Genomic DNA, 19,455 nt, shown 5'->3' with positions numbered 1-19,455 from the left:
CACAGAAAGAAAAATATGTTAATAAAAAAATCAAAACTTTTAACTTTACGATGACGACAATAATATTTTCCATTTATGGAAAGCTAGAAATCAATTGGTAAAATCAAACACAGATTGAGAATATACCCTGACATAGAGCCGATCAGAAATGAGCATGCTGAAGGCTTGGTTTAAGTTCTCCCAAATTTGATCTGAAATATTGAAAGTAAATACTTGTATAAACTCCCAATATAGGGCATTATTCAAAGCATTAAAAAGGATTAATATGGCTATGTATCCTCACAGTCAGGAACATTTTTTCAATACATTACACACAACAAAAAGACATGATATACACAGCAGTATATGAGCAGTGATGACTATTTGATCAGAGAGATAAAAGATTGTATTATGGATATACATGAACATGACTGTCCACATGCCTAATAGTTAGACTATTAGTTGAGATGTGAGGTGGCCTTTCACAACTCCTTTAAAGAAAGAAAGAAAAAAAAAATCCTTCTTGTGAAATGCAACACAAATTTACTGGCAGACAGGTCGAGTAGGGATGGTGGTCTACAAAATCCATTAGTTACTTTAATACTTATCCATCACAGTTCACAGTCAGCATGCTGGAACTGTAATGTCATGCAAAGCTCTGATTTGAAGGATATCATACAGTTGGACTGCATTATCTATCCTTACATGGTGAAATACCATAGGATAATACACCAATTACTAAAACATACAGCAATTAGGGTACCGAAACATAGTTGCACTACAATTTCATACTTTGCAATACATGAATTAACCTACATGCAAACTGAAAAAAAAATATCCATATAGTAAAATAATCATAATAGATTAAAAAAAAACCAAATGATGAGAACATAAACAGACAGAATAACAGAAGGATAATGAAGATACTAAGAAAAAAGATAATAGTTATGGTAATAAAACATTCTGAAAATACCAAAGTGTACTGAGAGAATCAACATTAGGACACAATGATGCAAATTATGAACAATAAAAGTGAAATTACTTTTTTCAATCATTAGGTGAGCAAATTCTTGAAAATTCATAAGAATTTAGAAAAGTAGTTATGTCGGACAGCATGACAGCAGATAGATATACTATACATGTGGGCATAGTAAGAGTGGACCTTAATCTCTGCAGCTGTTTAATACATGGGAAAGAATAGGACAGTGAAGACAACCAAGAGAAACCATTAATATAATTCTATAATCATTTGTTGGTCACTACTAATTTACTTTTCACAACTGGTAGAAGACTGTGCCAAGACTTTTTTTTTTTACAATAATGAACAACTCTTGGAATATCGTTGCAAATGATTGACAAATTGCCCTACATCGACGTTAATGAGCACTGAATTGATCAGTGTTTTAGTACCTGTAGTAGCCATGACAAAAAATCATGGGCATACATACTCGAGCAGGATTCGAACCTTCAACCTCCTGATCATCGGACAGGTGTCATCTCCACTAGACCACCAAGCTTTCGCCGGACAGCAAGTGTTGGTTCTAATATTGGAATATCACTGCTTCAGATGCCATTCCTCATTCCTGTCACTATCTTCAAATGGGCAACCATCAATCAGAATTGGCACAAATATTCACATCAGCCCCAGCTTGCCACTAAAGATGAAACTTTCTTCTATCGCTCGACGTCTCCATCATCGGGATCATATCGTGGATCATGCTTCTTTCCTCCATTTCTCTTCTCGTTAGAATTGGATTCCCCTCCGCCTCCATTCCTCCGCCTGCCCGTCTCAGTTCTGCCCTCGTTTGAAGTGTCCATTTTCTCTTTCTCGCTGCCACCGGTGGATCTGTTACCACGACTGCCAGGCCTGTTGCCTCGACTGTCATTATCATCATCATCGTCATCATCTCTGTCGTCTCGGCGACCACCACCACCACCACCAGAACCCGTCCTCCCACTCCTGTCAGGGAGCACCTCCGTCCGGATGTAGAAGTCGACCTCATCCCAGGAGGAGAACTCCTGGCCCACGTACCCTGCACTCTGCCCCTCCAAGTAGCTGAAGAAAAAGGCTCTGACATCAAGGCCGTACCCTTCCTGCCTCGTCTGGCGGAAAAAGTCGACGGCCACACCCAGTTTGTTCTCACATGGCCGTCCGTTCACCTGCCCAGTGCATTTCAGCACCCCTGAAGGAAGAAAGCATCATTTAAGAACATTGGACATGTGGTTGCACAAAACCCACAAAAAGCCACATGGACTGATTTCCCAATATACAAAGGGGGTTATGCAATATCTTGAAAATCATAGAAAAATTTATCAAACCCCACGATGAAATTCCTGATTTAGAATTGATTTCAAATGAATAGTAGGAACACTGGTAACAAAAGTGCCCCCCCCCCCCCCCCCGAACTCAAAGAGTTGTATACAATGCAGGACGCAAGACACCTGTTTTTTATCTCTGCACATATATTTTGTTATATATATATATATATATATATATATATATACATCATACCAGAGATGAGGTGGAGGGGGGGGGGGTGTCTATCTTAAGAGCTTGTGTCTATCTTGAGTCACTGGAGAAAGGGGTACATTGCATGAGGTGTGTTCCAGATATATATATATTTTTTTTTTTTTTTTTTGGGGGGGGGGGAGGGTCTCTAATGCAAGGCAGAAAAAGCATGTAAAAAGCTGGGAAAAGGGTGTTCAGATATTTTGGCAGTCCCAACACAGGGATACTGCTTTTTGTGGGAGGGAACAAGAATATGTGTATTCCAACTAATACGAGGTACTGAGGTCTTATGGGTTAGTTAGCACCTGTTACAGCGTGGTTCCTGGTGCGAAGACTGTTGCTAAGGGGGGAGATTTTGAGCCTCTCCTTGATGGAAGAGTCGGTGCAGGAGATCTGGTCCCCGCGCCTCAGCAGGTAGTGGGCGTTGCAGATGTTCTTGTGGCAGTTCTTGCAGAGGAGGTTGTAGTCCTGTGGCCGTCGAGAAGACCGCTGGTATAACCGGAGGAAGTCTTGCTGGGCACTCTGCCTTATGGCGGCAAGCTTTGTGAGATGAAGAGTCAGAGGGAAGAGAGTTGTACATTATATGTAATTGAGGGCCATGACAAGCAGAAAAATGTTTTAACCTGTTGACGAGTCCCGAGTACACGCGGGCAGGTGTCTGTAGGAAATGCATGTTGCAGCAAAATCAGTCCGTCCTCAAGGGGTTAAAGACTATTATTGCATACAGTTCTCCTTCTGATCTCCTCTTTTCTTTCTTTCTTTTTTTCTCTTTCTCTCTTTTCACTTCACAAATTTAGTAGCTTATGCTTCGTTTGACAGGGTGGATCCAGGAATTCTGTAAAGGGGAGGCGCTCTAACAAAATTAATGGCAGGGCACATGCACACCCCCCTTTTTTCTTTTTCTTTTTATTGTTTAAAAAAACAAAAAACAAAGAGGGGGTAAGCCCGGTGCGCCCCCCTCTGGATCTGCCACTGTTTAAGCCATGTTCCCTACAGCCACGGCAGCCCCATTTGCCTGAATCATCAGGTGGGATGTTCTCCTGTTTTTTCCCCCTCTGTGTTCTGGTCTTGTTCCTTCCAGTCCTCACTCCAGTGAACATACATAGCTATTAGATGCCGTTCTTATACATCTGGTCAGACTAGACTATGCAAATTTCCCATCGCATCCCACTACAACTGCCTCCAAGTTTTGCCAAAGCCTATTACGTGATATCACATTTTGCTGCGTTCACCCCCTTCAACTACATGGCCTACCACATGTAGATTCTTCTTTGCACCGTGACTGCCATGGCAATTATTTTTGACAGCTTAAAAATCTGCCACAGCATCGACAGCAATCACGGCCTACCACATGTGCCCGTCCCATCCCCCCACATTGTCTCGAATCTGTCCCATTTTGCCCATGTTGGTCTGATACATAATTGCTATTGGCCACCAGGAGCATGGTGTACATGGAGCATTACTGTAAAAAATGCATGATGCCCTGCACAAAAGTGCATTTCCTAACTTGATGTGAGGTAACAATAGTTATGGTTTACTAGTATTATGTCTCTATGCCATAGGAGTGGAAAAGGATCTGGTTCATCTAATCAGATATATGTACGAGCAATCCAAATGTGCTGTGCTTGTTAATGGGAAAGTTACAGAGTGGTTCACAGTTGTGACAGGTGTCAGGCAAGGATGTCTTTTATCCCCACGTTTATTCAAGATCTTCCTAGTGGAGTGAAGATGGGTAGTACATGTATGTGTACCAACAACATCAGGTATGCCGATGATACTACCCTGGTCGAGTTGGTCTTTGAAAAACTCCAAATATCAACTACCAACCTAGAGGAAGCCTGCGGAAAATGGGGTATGAAGATAAACACCTCCAAGTGTGTGAAGACAAAGTGCAGAACTTTGTATTTCTTGGCAGTGTGATACCCTCAGTAACAGAGGATGTGAAGAGGCACACCACTCTTGCCGCCTGGTCCTTTAGAAGACTAAGGAAAAATATATGGACTAACAAAGGCATTACCAGATTTCTGAAGGTACGCATGTACAGAGCTCTTACAAGACCTATTGCAACATATGGGGCTGAAAGCTGGACATTGAAGAAAGGAGACAGGGACAGATTGCAGGTCTTCGAAATGAGATGCCTGAGAACTATTGCCAGGGTATGCCTTATGGACAAAATTAAGAACAGTGACATCATAAGCCAACTCCATATCACTAACACCATCAATGATGAAGTGACAAAAAGGCAACACAAATGGTTCCCCCTCCAGATCTCGGCCATCGACCGCACGATCGCGACAAAAATTGGCACACACATTGCCTATGATGTAATCTAAAATACCTTGAAGTTAATTTTTCAAAAAAAAATTATCATTTATGCTAAATTATGCTAATTTATGCATAATGATGCATGAAATCAGACTATTTGTATAAATCACAAAATAAAGCTCAAAACAGGCACATTTTTTGTGTAAATATTCTTTTTAGTGTCCATAGCAAATGTAATAACAAAAAAGTGTGATAATCAGAAAAAATTCTTAAGTATTTTATTGTTTTTTTTTATTTCTTATGTTTTTCTGTTTTTTTTACTTTTTGTTTTTCATTGTCTTTTCGATGAAATTTGTCCGCGACATCACTCCGAACAAGAAAATATGTTATTCATTGATTTTAATCAATAAAACACCAAAATAGTCAAGCTTTTATGAAATTTGCCTGTAAGCACAGTTTGCATTGAAATTGTACACGAATTCACGTTTTTTGAGCAATTTTGGGTCTGACATGCATGTACATATCTATGCGTAACTTCGGAACCACGCGTCCAGGCGTCGCAAATTTGGTGTCAAAAGATGCAGGAGACTCGAAAAAAAGAAGTCATGAAACGTCGCGGCGATAGCTTTTGCAATTGCGATACATCGCGCGGAACGTCGAGGGGGGGGGGCACGAAGCCCCCCCCCCGGCCTAGTTAGGGTTAAAGCTTACACTTGGGTCAAGAGGAACAAAAAAGATGAAACAAACTATCCATGGATTTATAGACTAGCACTGTTCACTGTTCATCTTCTACATCTGTGCTTTTTAACCTTTTTCAGCCAAAGGCCCACTTTGCCTGGTACTATTTTATTGACCCAGTATGATTGACTACCAATGTATTTGATTTAATTTCTGGCCAAAATCATGGCCACCTGTGAGAGTTTCACAGTCAACTGATTGAGAAGCAAGGCTCTACATTATGGTGTTAGGACAAATGTCCAAGGTCCAATGTCACCCGGCATTCTGATCCTAACCCTGCCCTTCCCTCCTATCATTCCACACAATCAGCACTACCTTGTCTACATGGGGTTAAAGGTATTCTTTACCCTTGGGAGCAGTGATTAAAAAAAAAATGTTTGAGTTATCACATTTGATGCATATGTGTAGGTCAGTTGTATCACAAAACATCCTACTATACAAAAAAAAATTAAAAGTGAAGCCTAAAATATAAGGAGATATCACTACTGTAAAACAGATATATTCGCGGCATGACTTTTTTGTGAATTGGAGCCGACAGCCTTTTTTGCGGCATGAAATTTTCGCGAACTACCACTGGCATTCAATACATAATAGTGTAGACAAGAACTTTTGCATGCAATTTAATTTCGCACATCTAGGCGCTCATGAAATTCACAAAATTAACATGCACACGAACGTTCCTCGTTTTACAGTATTTTTCTTATTAAACCATAACTATAGACAGTTTATAGTCTTGAGATATTTTTATCATATCTGTTGTTCACACTTTATATAATTATCTAGCAATACTTAACATTGGTTATAATTACAGTATAAGGATCATAATTTTTGCATTGGTTGTTTCTATCCTTAACTCACATTTTAGAACTATTTTGATGCCCTAAAGCTGGGTTTTTTGTTTCATCGGCAAATGGTGAATGCCATTGAAGCATCAAATGATTCCAACAAAGACTGGTTTCTCTCTCATACCTGTTTGTCCTCCACCAAGTCGTACCACTTCTTGGGGTCCATCTCATTCAGGACCTTTAAATTGCCCTCCAAGCTCTTCAAGTTATCTCGCTTCCTCTGTTCCTCGTAGGCTAAGTTTGAGTACCTGCACATGGTGGAAGCAAAGTCGAGGCTGTAAAATTTCACTATATCACTATTCATGTGGTAACATGGTATGTAATCATATGTTTAAACATTGATTCGTGTTTTTTTACCCGTTCCATATGGGAACCTGGTGGCCTGCGTATTAAGTCATGGGCATTTCAGAATTCAGTCTGGTACGGGTCAACCTAGCCTGTCATATCAAAGTGACTTTCATCGTCTCTTTTAACCCATTGAGGATGGGCTGATTTTGCTACAACACCCATTTCCTATAGACACTTGCCCAAGTATACTTGGGACTCATCCTAAATGGGTTAAAAGATGTTTGAAGCATGTCATGGCTAGTAAAGAAACAAAAATTCTTCCGAATCACTTTGAGAAGGCTCCTAGTTAGTAACATTTTATCACTATAAAAGATCTGAGAGCTATTGCCTGAAATCACATTCATCAACCACATCAGCACTGATCAACAACCCAATCTCTCCTCCATCTTTCCCCTTTCCCCCTCCCCCCCCCCCCCTCCTGTTCATCACCCCTTGGCCCATAACTCCCCTGCAAATTAAGATAAAAAGCATACTTTTCAGCAATCAGGAAGCACAGGCCTTCCCCAGCTCCAGCCCTCGCTGCACGCTGCACCGTTCTCACTTCCTCCTCGACCAGGTTGTAGCGAATCACAAAGTGGCAAGAAGGGAGCTCCAGACCAGTCTGCTCAAAGTCAGTACTGACTATCAAATTGGCTTTCCCTGTAACAGCAAGAAGAGAACATGGACAACTTACTGGCACTATTATTCACGGATAAATTCACCCATCCATACATACAGTATGTGTGGACTGACTGAATGCAGTAATGTTAGTTGATAACATGGAAAGTTTGAGGAAAATCAGACAATTCATTCAAAACTGACAAATATTTAAAGTTTCTGTGCAGTCACTGCTGCATGAGAAGACTATCACAGTTTATGATGTCACATACATGTATGTAAAACAAATACAGAAAAATTAAGGATTACGACAGGTTTTGATGTTGCATACATATATGAATAACTAATAAAGAAAAATTTAAAGACAGTTTCAGAATTTTTTTTAAAAGAAAAGTGCACATTCCCTCAACATTTTTGTCTTCCCATCCAGTGGTGGGGGCACTACAATTTGAAAAACTCACACTACCTGTAACTTTTGAATGAATTTGTCATGTCCAACTAACATTGCTGCATTCACTCAATCCACACAACGTGAGTGAACTTGTCCTATAACCTGTCACAGATCGACGGACTGATTTTGCTATAACATGCATTTCCCATAGACAGCTGCCCGAGTATTCTCCGGACTCATCTTTAACAGGTTAAGAAATACAGAAAAGAAAACTATGGCTTGTGGTATACTGGTGGCAAGCAGACACAAGAGTTTGTTGAGTTTCCCAATGCCTACACAGCTACACTGCATGCCCACAACCCTAAACAATGATCCTGCATGTTAAACTCTCCCTGATGTTCAAATTGTGAATCATACTCTACCACTTTATATCATACTCTGGGTACCAAAGATAAAGATGAAGGCTAGTGAACATGTTTTTTGTTTTTTGTTTTGTTTTTGTTTGTTTTTTTTTGTTGTTTTTTGGGTGGGGGGGGGGGAATTGGTTTGATTTGGCGGTTTTGTCTTCACCCGCTCAGGATGGTTTGATTTTGCTGCAACACGCATTTTCCATAGACGTTTGCCCGAGTATACTCAGGACTCGTCCTCAACGGGTTAAGACATTGAGTAGTATGAGTAAACTTTAAGTACTTTACCTTGCTGAATGTCTTGGAAGATCTTTATCTGCTGTGATACCACAGAGTCTCGATCCTCCATCTCTCCCTCGTCTGGGTCGCTCAGCTGAACTGCCTTGATCCCCTTGGATGTGGTGATGTTGTTGCTGTTGATGATGTTGACGAGGAGGGTTGCTATGGCACTGGATCTGACAAGGATTATACCTGTTGCCATGATGAAAAAATAAAATAGTGGGTAGTGTGTTAGATGAGATGAAAGTTTATATTCATGAATGTTAACGGTAAAAGCTGGTAGACCTCAGGGGATGCTTTAAGTTTGATTAATTACATGTAGATATGAGCAGGGCTGCCAATATTTACGACTCTAAATCAAGGAAGCTTATATGCCTTTGTGAGGACATTAAGTTTGCATACAGCTTCATGTTGAATCAAGAAGAATTGACAGTTCAGTATCAAACAGGAAAATTTGATGTTCCAAACTAAAACTGAAATACAGTCAAATCTGTATATAGGAGCCACCAAATGGAGGCAAAAAGAGTGACCATTATAGATGGGTAGCTGTTATAAACAGGCTATCTGACATTTTGTCTGTATTGCATACATGTACATGTATCATCACATCTATACGTGCATCATACCAATGCACATGCTTCACGCATTGAACAATGAAGTTATTGATTGAGCGATTGCACACTGAGTGTGCAAACAGCAAGCTGGTGAGTTCATTATGATACCTGAATGATGAGTAAATGCAAAAGTGGTGATCATTAAAACTATTTGCTATGCGTAACCAGCATAGCTGCAAAGCAAAAAACTTGCTGAATTATCAGCTTTGCTCTGGCTCTGTATGGGTTTGTGATTGCTATACAAAGGCCAATACCTACCGCAGGAAACAAAATTGATGGCTGCTGGCCGCATTATACAGGTGGCCACTAAGCACAGGGTTTGTAACACGTCTTTTCTCTTGAAGAGAATTACAGTGACCGCATACAGCAAGTGGATGCTATAGACAGGTGGTCACTAAGGAAGGACTGACTGTACTGTCTTTAGTTTAAGGTGTTGTTTTTTTCAAAAGCTAAATGATCAAAGGAAAGGCAAGAAATTAGAGTTTTTCTGGGCCATGATTTTCTGACTATCAACAGAACAGAAATGTGTCTGAAGATTTGGATTTAGGGCTGCAGATAGACTCCATCCATAGCAACGAGGGAGTGATCTTATTGGTCAGTGCATGGCACCCTGGTTACAGACTGGTCGTGCATAGACCGCTGGCGATAAGCCTGAATGAACATCGCAGAGGTTGCTATGAGCAGACCTATTGTCAAGCGGCGAAAACTGTCTTACCTCCTCTTGATCACGATTGCATCAGAAGGAAAACTTTGAAGGCTGCATTCTCAAAATGTTGATTTCCTACACCACTCAACATGGTCTCTTAAAATCACCAATATCTCCACAACCAAGTACTTCTACGAGTCGTGTTACATACAAAATTAAAGCAGAAGAGTGAGGGAATAATGTCATGTGTCATTTTCAAAAAATTGTCTTCCCCCAACTTTAGAATCCTTTTGTTGTAGCAATAGCAGGTCACAAGTAGACACAATGACAGTAATGCAAACTGACAAGAGAACATACATACATACAAACATCCCCCCACAAACACTCACACACATGCTGTAAAGGACACTATTAAAGGGGCAAATGGGAGGACAATAATGGTCTTCCTATGAAATAAAAGAAAACAATTAAAGCAGCAAAGCGAGGAAGTATTAACAAAGCACAGGGAAAATACTAACAAACAAATCAAGGAGCAACACATTGACATACCATGAAATCGTAAAAAGTAAAGTGTCAGTCACATTTTGGATGAACCAATACACAAGGGACAAACACTCCAATGGCTATCCTAACGATTACCTGCTTCAGGAGCATCCTTTTCGTAGATCTCAGCCAATTTCTGAGCCAGACACCAGAGCTTTGGGGAGAGACCTGGCGAGTCCTCCTTCACAAGCCTCATCAGCTCAAACTTCTGTTCCTCAAACATCTTATGGCAGTCCTTGCCTAAAACCAATCAGACAGAAAACATTCTTATCACTTCTCTGAACAAATCCCATGTTTTTGGAAATTTGGGGGAAAAAAAGAAGAAGATCTGAACATTGCCTTCTCATAATAGTGTGGAAGTTCAACTGTACTGGAAATTCAACTAAAAATGGTGTTATACTTTTGAACTCAATACAAATTTTGGAGGTGAATATTTTGAATTGAGATAAAAATTTAAACAATATTTTCATTTTCTTTTCATGTGGAAAGCACGCATGGGTCCAACTCACAGTAATTACATCGCCGTAAAAGTCATTAAATGCTATTCGGCCAACTTTTATCTCATCAGTTTTCCTGACTCTCAGTCATGTGTATATGTTGTCCCAGGTGATTTCTAAACATCAAACTGTACAACAGACAACCACCACATAAAAACACAGCATGAAAAAAAAATGCATGATATTACACATTTCAACATAGTAGGTACATTCATTTCAAAAATATCACGTTCACGTTTCCATCAAACAAAAAGAATGTGAATGCAAAATATTCTTTGCATTTAATGCTCGCCCATTAAGGAAGATGCTACAAAGATTTTCTCACCCGTTGATGCAGCAAAGCCTTTCTCTGCCTGCAGCTTTCCATCTTCCGAGCTCAAGAACTTCATTGCCTCCTTGCAGCGCAGGTCCTCGTGCACACACAGGGCGTCGTTCAGCAGGACCAGGTAGGTGGCGGGGAAGTAACGGTCCACTTCTCCCAGCTGCTTGGCCAGCATGCGCTTGGGGTGGATCCAGGCCCGGTACTCCTTGGTGCCCTTTCGGGGCGTGTCCCCCTGGAGGCCCCCGTCTGGAGAGTATCGCTCCTCCATGGAAGACATGAGCTTCTCCAGAACTGACCTATGTAGTTTGGGACATTATGATGAGACATCCAATACAAGGTTACATGACATCACTACACTACCCATGTAAGATGCGTATCTCTGATTGTGGGGCTTCAAAACATGCAATTTAAGCCAGTAGTTTTACCTTCTGACAGATAGTTACAAAAAACAAACAAACAAACAAACAAATGTTAACAACCAACATTTCAGGTTTCTACAAGCACTGGTCATACACTGTCGCTAGGCACTGAGAAATCGCTCTCATATGTTTGTATGTAGGGCCTATATGATTGATGCACTCGATTATTGGTTAAGGTGTGCATTTCAAAATGGCAACAACAGAAAACTGTAGTCAAGACAATGAGTTAAGTTGTATTGACATGACTTCAAATATTTGGGTAGCCACATAATCTCCACGGAATAAAATGTAAGTTTTGATTAAAATGCATGGCACAGCTGATCTATACATGTAACTCCCATAACAACTTCTCTCTATGGCCCGAATTCATGAAGGTGGCACAAATGAAACTATAGTTTAAACCATGGAGCGTCAAGTGTCACCTGGAATATTTCGTTACGAAATCAGTCATTTCGTCGATGAAATTATTATTTTGGAATGAAATGACAACATTTTGTAACTAAATGAACATTTCGTCCATGAAATGACTGATTTCGTAACAAAACGGTTATTTTGTTGACGAAATGACCAATTTCGTAACGAAATATTCCTTGCGACACTTGGCGCTCCATGGTTTTTGTCCATGGGCCGGTTTAAACCATGGTTTCATTTGTACCACCTTCGTGAATGTGGGCCAAAGTGTCTTTGCACAAGGAATCTGACAGTGTATAGACCATTCATATAAAATGCATATTGCCCCTCTCACCTAGTATAATCATCAGCAATCCATACCCTGGTACCAAAAACCCTTCCCCTCCCCCCCCCCCCCCCCCCCCCCAAAAAAAAAAAAAAAAACTAACAAATGTTGACATACTTACCTGAAGACACTGTTGATGGTAGACTGGGCACGTGACGTGAGTAGCATAGTGTCCACTTCTGGTGGTTTGTTGACCTTCAGCATCTCTCGCAGGTTGTCCACGGACTCCACACGCCGGATTCCCTTGCTGTCCAGGAGACCGCACTGCCGGACCATGAACTCACGGGTGAAGCACTGCAAGTTTGCCCCCAGGTTTGGCGTCAGGCCTAGCAAGATTGAACAGGACAGATTTTGTATTCTCGGTCTATTGCCTTCACAATGCTGCCAATAATCTTTAGGGATATCTAAACATAATTGGGCTTAATGTGTTAAAAGTTACTCAAGGCAATGTTTCTAGTATCTCAGGATAGAAAAATTCTTTTTTTTTCAACAATAAATTTTTTGGCAGTGTTAATCAGTACCACACAAAGAAAAGAAAAAAAGGAGAAATCACCCAGGATTTTTCAAGGGTGGAAGGCATTTTTTAAACTCCTTATCAACCTAAACCCAACCCCATTTTCCACATGAATTTTGTCACAAGATGAGACATAGTATCTGAGTGAAGTTCAGTCCTAACATTCGATACTCCATGTATGGGTACCTCCTCTGAAAGCTCCACAGAAATTGTATTAAAGCCATTATTTATCATTGGTAGCAGTGATTACAAAAAAAAAATGTTAGAATTATCACATTTGATGTAGATGTATAGTTCACTTACAAATTGTATAACATCCTAACAAAACATACAAATTTGCAATAAAGCCGCAAATGGAAGGAGAAATCACCAATTTTCTTGATAAAACATAACTGAAGATGCTAATTCTAGAAATGGATTTACTAATTTATCATAGTTCAAATTTTACAGTTAACATTGATTTTACTGATTAATGTTTTGATGTCGGTTATTTTCATCCCTAACGTTTAACAACAATATTGAGGCATTAAAGCTGGGTTTTTGCTCATCTGTACATGTAGGCTCGCTTAAGTATGTGACACATAAATGGGTGCTATAGAGAGAACATTTTTAAACTAAAAGTACAGACACTCAAAAAGAAAAATCATACATGATGAAATTACCTATGATGAAAGAAATTCCACCATATGGTCTTCCCAGAGTCCATGCCCCTCGGGGAGCCTTCCTCGCCAGCAAGTCCTTCTTCTCAGCCAGGTAGTACTTGGTGATGTCATTGAAGGGATGCTTGGTAGCAATCAGATGACATTCATCAATGACCACAGTGGTCAAATCAATGAAAGCTATCTGTCTTTCCTTCAGGACTTGGCTAAGCTGCTCAGCTGTCAACATCACGACGTGAACGCTGGGCAGGTCAAAGACTTCCTTGAACTGGGATGGGCTTTCAAGGACAGACACTGCTCCCGGAGGGAAAATATTCTGAAATGCATCCCTGTGGCGGTCACTGACAGACTGCCCACTCGAAACGAACAAAGACTTGTAAGGTTTTTCTTCATTCTTTGCGATAGCAATTTTCCTCTGGTGATTGCATATGGCAGCTGCTGTAAGCGCCTTTCCCGTTCCAACAGGGGCACACATGATGTAGTTAAAGCCCATCAATCCCGGTGCTGCCAATTCGTGTTGGTATGGCAACAGTTTCTTATCGGGATCAAACTCTACCTTTGGCTCCTTGCTCTCTGGAGGAGCAGCTTTCCTCTCCAAGTGCTTCATCATCTGCTTCTGGATGAGGTCCCTGTCCTTGCTGGTGAGAGAAGAAGGGTCAGCCTTCATTCTGGCAAAGAGATTCACCTCTATGCCTGTGGTTTCATCATATTGGATGGCAGCCTCTTCCTTCTCCTTCTTTTCTTTGGCTTCATTTAGTTCCTTAGCTACTTCAAGGGCTGGCCATTCTCCCTCTTCTTTCACTGCTTCAAAGCTTTTACTTTCCACCTCTGGCAAATGTTCCTCCTCATCAAGGAAACCTGCACTTGTCTGCAAATCTTCACACTCTACGACGTCACTTTGGGCAGCTATTCCTTCTATTTCAAAGTTTTGAGGTTCGTCTTTAAAAGAAACTTCCATGTCATCATCATCTCTCTTTTCACAAACATCCTTCTCATCATCATCATCATGCTCTCTGTTTTTTACTTTGGGCTTTTCTGTCTGTAGAGGTTCAAGATAAGTGGACACTGCATCTGTCACAACATCCGAGGGTAGGGGAGGCTTCTTTTTTTCTCTTGGTTCATCCAAATCTAGTCCCCTTTCCTGCCTCATTTTAACACTTGTTTGGTGCTCGCGTTTTTTAGCATTTACAAGCTGTTCTATTTCTTTAAGAGACACATTAGCTAAAAATGGACTTGAATCTTGTGGGGAAATTGGCAATGATGGTTTTTGCACTGAAACATTCCCTGCACTCTTATGATCTGAGAGGTCTCCTGAAAATGTTGATGATGCTGTCTGACAACTGCCGAGGCTCACCCCTGGAATCTGCTGACTGTCATGACTCACATTTCCGTCTCCAGGATATGGTGAAAGACCCTGGCTTGCTGACAGTGTACTCTGTTGATCAGAAGGATGTAAAGGGACTCCAAGAGATTGGCTTGCTGACAGTGTACTGTGTTGATCAGAAGGATGTAAAGGGACTCCAAGAGATTGGCTTGCTGACAGTGTACTGTGTTGATCAGAAGGATGTACAGCCATTTCAAGAGATTCCCTCAGAGCTGTTTGATTTCCTAAGACAGCAGGTGAAGATTTGCTGATCAAACATGTTTTCGCTGAACTCTGTTGGCTTGAAGGGTGTATAACGGCACCTGTTAGACTCCCCCTTTCATCTGTACCTGGACTGTGGCTAGGAGCATTCTGGGAAGGACGGTTGAAGATTTCTCCACTTCTCAGTGATCCTGCGTAAGACATGGCACCCTCTTCTGCTGGAATAGACTGGTCACCTTCAGGATGTTGGACTACTGCTTCTGACGGCTGACAAGGAAGCTGAGCAGACACCTGTCTTTCTCTATGGGAAGATGCCAGTCCCTCTCTACCACTCTCAGGATGATGATATGATGAATCAGGACATTGCACGAGCTCGGATGTTTCTACCCTAGCAGGAACCTGATGACTTATCATCTGAGATTCTGGGCGCATATTGAGGACTGGCAGGTTTGGCCGAGTTGCTTCATTTGCCTGCCGAGGGTCTGTGCTGCGGAGAGGGCCTTGGACAGACAACTCTTGAGAGTCCTGGAGGGTCATTTTCTGGACTTTTGGAACCAGTCCGATCAATGAGAGTTCTTGAGCTGGATGGAAGAATGAAATTTACCCTCACTTTTTGTACATTATGCAAGTCATTTATTCCAGAGATCTACTCTATAATAGTGTCACTGTGGCTGCACTTCAATCATATTCATATCAAAAGGGAATTCTTCCAATTTGTCAGTGACATCTACTACAGTACGAATAGACTAGTGCCATGTTACAAAGGCAATTCGACATCATGCACTAGAAACCTAGATGATGTTGATTCTGGAGGCAACAAAGATAAGAGTGGTTGTCCTACAAATTGCGTATTTAGTTCTTTTTGGGAACGGTAGTCTGAACAAAATACATGTATAAGGAATGACTCGGCTGACTCTAGTCAAGAGAGATAAATATCGGTACCACAGAAAGTATGACATTACACCAAAGGTGGTCTAATATAGTTGGATGAACAAGAAAATTCAGGAAGTTCCAATACCGGGTAACTAACACTATTTACAAAGCAGGCAAGGTCAAGAACAGTTGACCAAGGTGGATTTACATAAATTTGCAACATATTGTTTAAAAGATATACAGTATAAATACATTCTTTTTTCTTTAAATCAGAGAGTCCCAAGCCTCCAAAGATGATATCTACCATCCTGAGCAAAGGCAATTTGTAATAGAAAATCTAGACATTAACTTCATGGAAGTTAAACTGAAAAGACTATTTGTGACCTGCTACAACAAAAGGATCCAAAAGTCAAAAGAGGTTGATTTTCTGACAATGACATGACATTATTCTCTTACTCTTCTGCTTTAATAGCATATAAAATGGCTCATAAAAGTACTCGGTTGCGGAGATTTTGATGATTTTATAAGACCACGTCAAGCAGTCTGATAGGAAATCAGCATTTTCAAGAAAACTGCCTTCAAAATTTTCTTTTGGATGCAATCATGGTCAGGGGAGGTACAGTTTTCATTTCTTGAAAATAAGAAGGTCAGGTCATCTAGCAACCTCTGTGATGGTTCACTCAAGCTTAGCACCAGTGGTCTATGCATGACTAATCAGTACCAAGGATCCCATGCACTGACCAATAGGATCACTCCCTCATTGCTATGGGCAGAGTCTATCTGTGGCCTTAAATCCAAATCTTCCAACATGTTTCTGTTCTGTTGAAAGTCAGAAAATCATGGTAAAGGGAAAACACTAATTTCTTGCCATTTCTTTAATCATTTATAGCTTCAAAAGTTCGGCAGATGATAGATAGAAGAAACGTTTGTCTATTAGTACAACATCATGCCAAAAACAGAAATTTGATGGTTTTGACCAATTTTAACGATCTTACTTCAAACTCGATTTTCTTGTCTCAGCCAGCCGTCAGTGACTTTCGGTACTTTTGTCTTGGCAGGTCACATTTGGCATGCCACCAGGCCTGCTCCACGCAATAATTCACTCTTTCGATAGCCATATTATATGCACACTGGCAATAGATCTCAAAGTCTTTGTGATATTTGGTCATCCCTCCACACTGTCAGCCAAACTTCTTGATGTTTTAGCTCCTGAAGTTTGGGTCACTGGTGCAAGTATTTCAGAAGAAAGACCATCCTATTCAACTGCTGTCTGACTGCTGATTGTGATGTAGCGATGCACACCTGAGGCTCAGTCCGGTAAACCCGCTCACGAGGACTGGCCTACCCCCCCCCCCATCCCCCATCTCCCCCCGCACGAGCACTGCACCGGAGGACGCAGTATCCTCCGGTGCATGCCCATGAAATCTCAAAATCTCACAGCTTGCGCACTGTCTGTATGTGCTGGATGCGTAATGTGATGTAACGTCGTGTTGCGGGATTCCAGAAAACAAACTGGGGTACCCACCTACTCTATGAGTGTGGAATAGTAATTTGGAATTTATGCACAAGATCAGGTTCGTACTGATTTTATCTTTCTCGTTACAAATTTTTGTAAAAAGATGTCAGACTTCAGCTTCACAAGGTTGATTCGTGTGCGGAGGGATGAGAGCCGCAGAATAATGCACCAAAAATATTTAGTCGGATCAGGCCGCTAGGTGCGGCAGTCTTGCATTGTGCGAACACGCTGGCGCCCGTGTTTTGATGGGTCGCTCTCCATCGGTTTATTAAAACTCGATTTTTGGGAAAAAAAAAAAAACAGAATGTTTTCTTCTTTTCATCATGGATAGTGGACATGTGTGTGCACAAAAAATCACCGTGCAAAATTGCGACAATTTATACGTCAAATGCGAGATGAATAAAAGTGAAGGGGGGCTTCTTGAGGCCCCCCCCCCCCCCCCCCCCCCCCCCGGAGGCCTCATGAGGCGGGGCAGTGCTTGTACGGGGGGGCAGTCCTCGTGAGCAGGTTTCCCGGACTGGGCTGTACATAACAATGAAGGCACACTCTGGAGACACCACACAAAAACAGATGAAGGACTGGTCACCGACAAAGTTTTTAGTTGTGAGCGTTCACACTGCCCAAGCAATGTCAATGATTGAAAAGATTGGCGGGGGTCTGGGAAACAAATTTATCCCCAGTTTGAGCAGGAAGTTTGTGGCAACACTGTCATGGCAACACTGTCAAAGTGTCATTTGACAATCCTTCAAGATCAGCTAGCATGATCTTAAATCTAGTAATCATTCGCATTGACATGTGACCAACGCTAATTTGTACCTTGTTGGAATCTAGCTAGGACTAGGAGTAGACCCAGACTCTGAGAAATACTCACCCATTTTCTTTACTTCCTCGGAAAGTTTGAACAACTTGATTTTTTCAAGATCTTCACATAGGTGTTGGAAATCATCCTTTGGGTACCTGTTGCACTTGTTCATGGCAAGGAAGAAAGGCAAGACCAAAATGTCTTTTTCAAACTTTTCATATTCACTCGTTGATAAATATTCTTGATTTAAAAAGAGCACATCTAGGAATTCCTTTTGACTCAATTTATTTTTCACAAACAGGTATATTTCCTCGCAGCGTTCGACAGATCTTCGCCTGATGATCTTTTCTGTGTTGCAGTTAGATCTGCTGTTGACATCACTTCTTGCAGCCATTGCAAAGCATCGAACCAAGACTCTCACGCACGTTCAATTCAACGGGTTTTCCGGATTAGATTTGGTTCTACCACATCAGTACCAGGCCAGGTCAGTTTATCCCAACTTCCTCATGATTGATGCCCAATGACGTGGTAATGATGGCCTCATGAAGTTAGATAAAGAGTATCAACATCACCTCCTATTCATTCGGCATCAAATAACAGTGTAGACTCTAAGCACATAACTGATCAGCGCAGCGATGGCTTTCTCCTCATGTCCCATCAGCAATAAATATCAGGGCATTTCAGTTCAGTCAGTAAACAGTGTTGCTGAGGTTCTTCCTTTGATCCCGTCCATCGACAAGTCGGCCAACTTGCGCTGCAAAGGTAGACACACTGTACATAGGAGATGGACGGAGAGGCTGAGCGCTTCGCCTGCATTGTACTGACATAGGCATACACTGCTGTCTAACTGTACGTACTGTACAACTCATACCCAGCACTTGCTAGTACGTGCGCACCTACTCTCTTTGCGAGAACCTGCACTGACTGGGCTGAAGTACAAAATTGTATAAGAAAAAGTCAAGAAGTTTTCTAATATTTTTTTGTTGAATATGAAAAAATATATATTTTTGATCACCAAATAAATCTTTTAATTCTTTGAAAGTTATTTTTTTCATACGTCATCATTTTTTAAATTCTACAACAGGATAGTTTACAATAAATATAGTAATGTTTAAGACGGCAACAACAGAGGGGAATTCCCGAGATTACATCATCATGGTCATCCTTTTTGGAATACTTAACGAGTAGAAGGCTCTGGCGTTCCCATAACCCCATCTACTGTGCATGTTACCATTACTAGAATGCATGGACTTTAATGGGGAGGGGGGTGCATCCCCCCCCCCCCCCACTCATGGAGAAGGGGGATGACCTGAGAAGGGGGATGGCCTGTACATATTTAATATCCCCCTGAAATGTAAAAAAGAAAAAAAA

At 41.2% G+C, this 19,455-nt stretch overlaps 1 protein-coding gene across 1 annotated transcript; it reads right to left on the bottom strand.

The window, feature by feature from the left end:
• Positions 1–1,653: 1,653 nt before the first annotated feature.
• On the bottom strand, positions 1,654–18,832 carry LOC139740319 (uncharacterized). The gene is made up of 10 exons (XM_071650916.1): positions 18,154–18,832; positions 13,312–15,474; positions 12,257–12,461; positions 10,984–11,276; positions 10,258–10,401; positions 8,368–8,550; positions 7,158–7,323; positions 6,461–6,584; positions 2,794–3,028; positions 1,654–2,162 (listed from the first exon to the last, which is right to left on the bottom strand). The coding sequence occupies exons 1-10, from the start codon at positions 18,476–18,478 to the stop codon at positions 1,654–1,656; spliced, it is 4,347 nt and encodes a 1,448-aa protein (XP_071507017.1). The 5' UTR covers positions 18,479–18,832.
• Between the last annotated feature and the right edge of the window lie 623 nt (positions 18,833–19,455).

Source organism: Diadema antillarum, unplaced genomic scaffold, assembly GCF_040938485.1.
Source record: "Diadema antillarum isolate AM-2024a unplaced genomic scaffold, OU_Dant_1.0 scf00000030, whole genome shotgun sequence".
Lineage (NCBI taxonomy): Eukaryota > Metazoa > Echinodermata > Echinoidea > Diadematoida > Diadematidae > Diadema > Diadema antillarum.
This window is presented reverse-complemented; position numbering and strand designations above follow the sequence as displayed.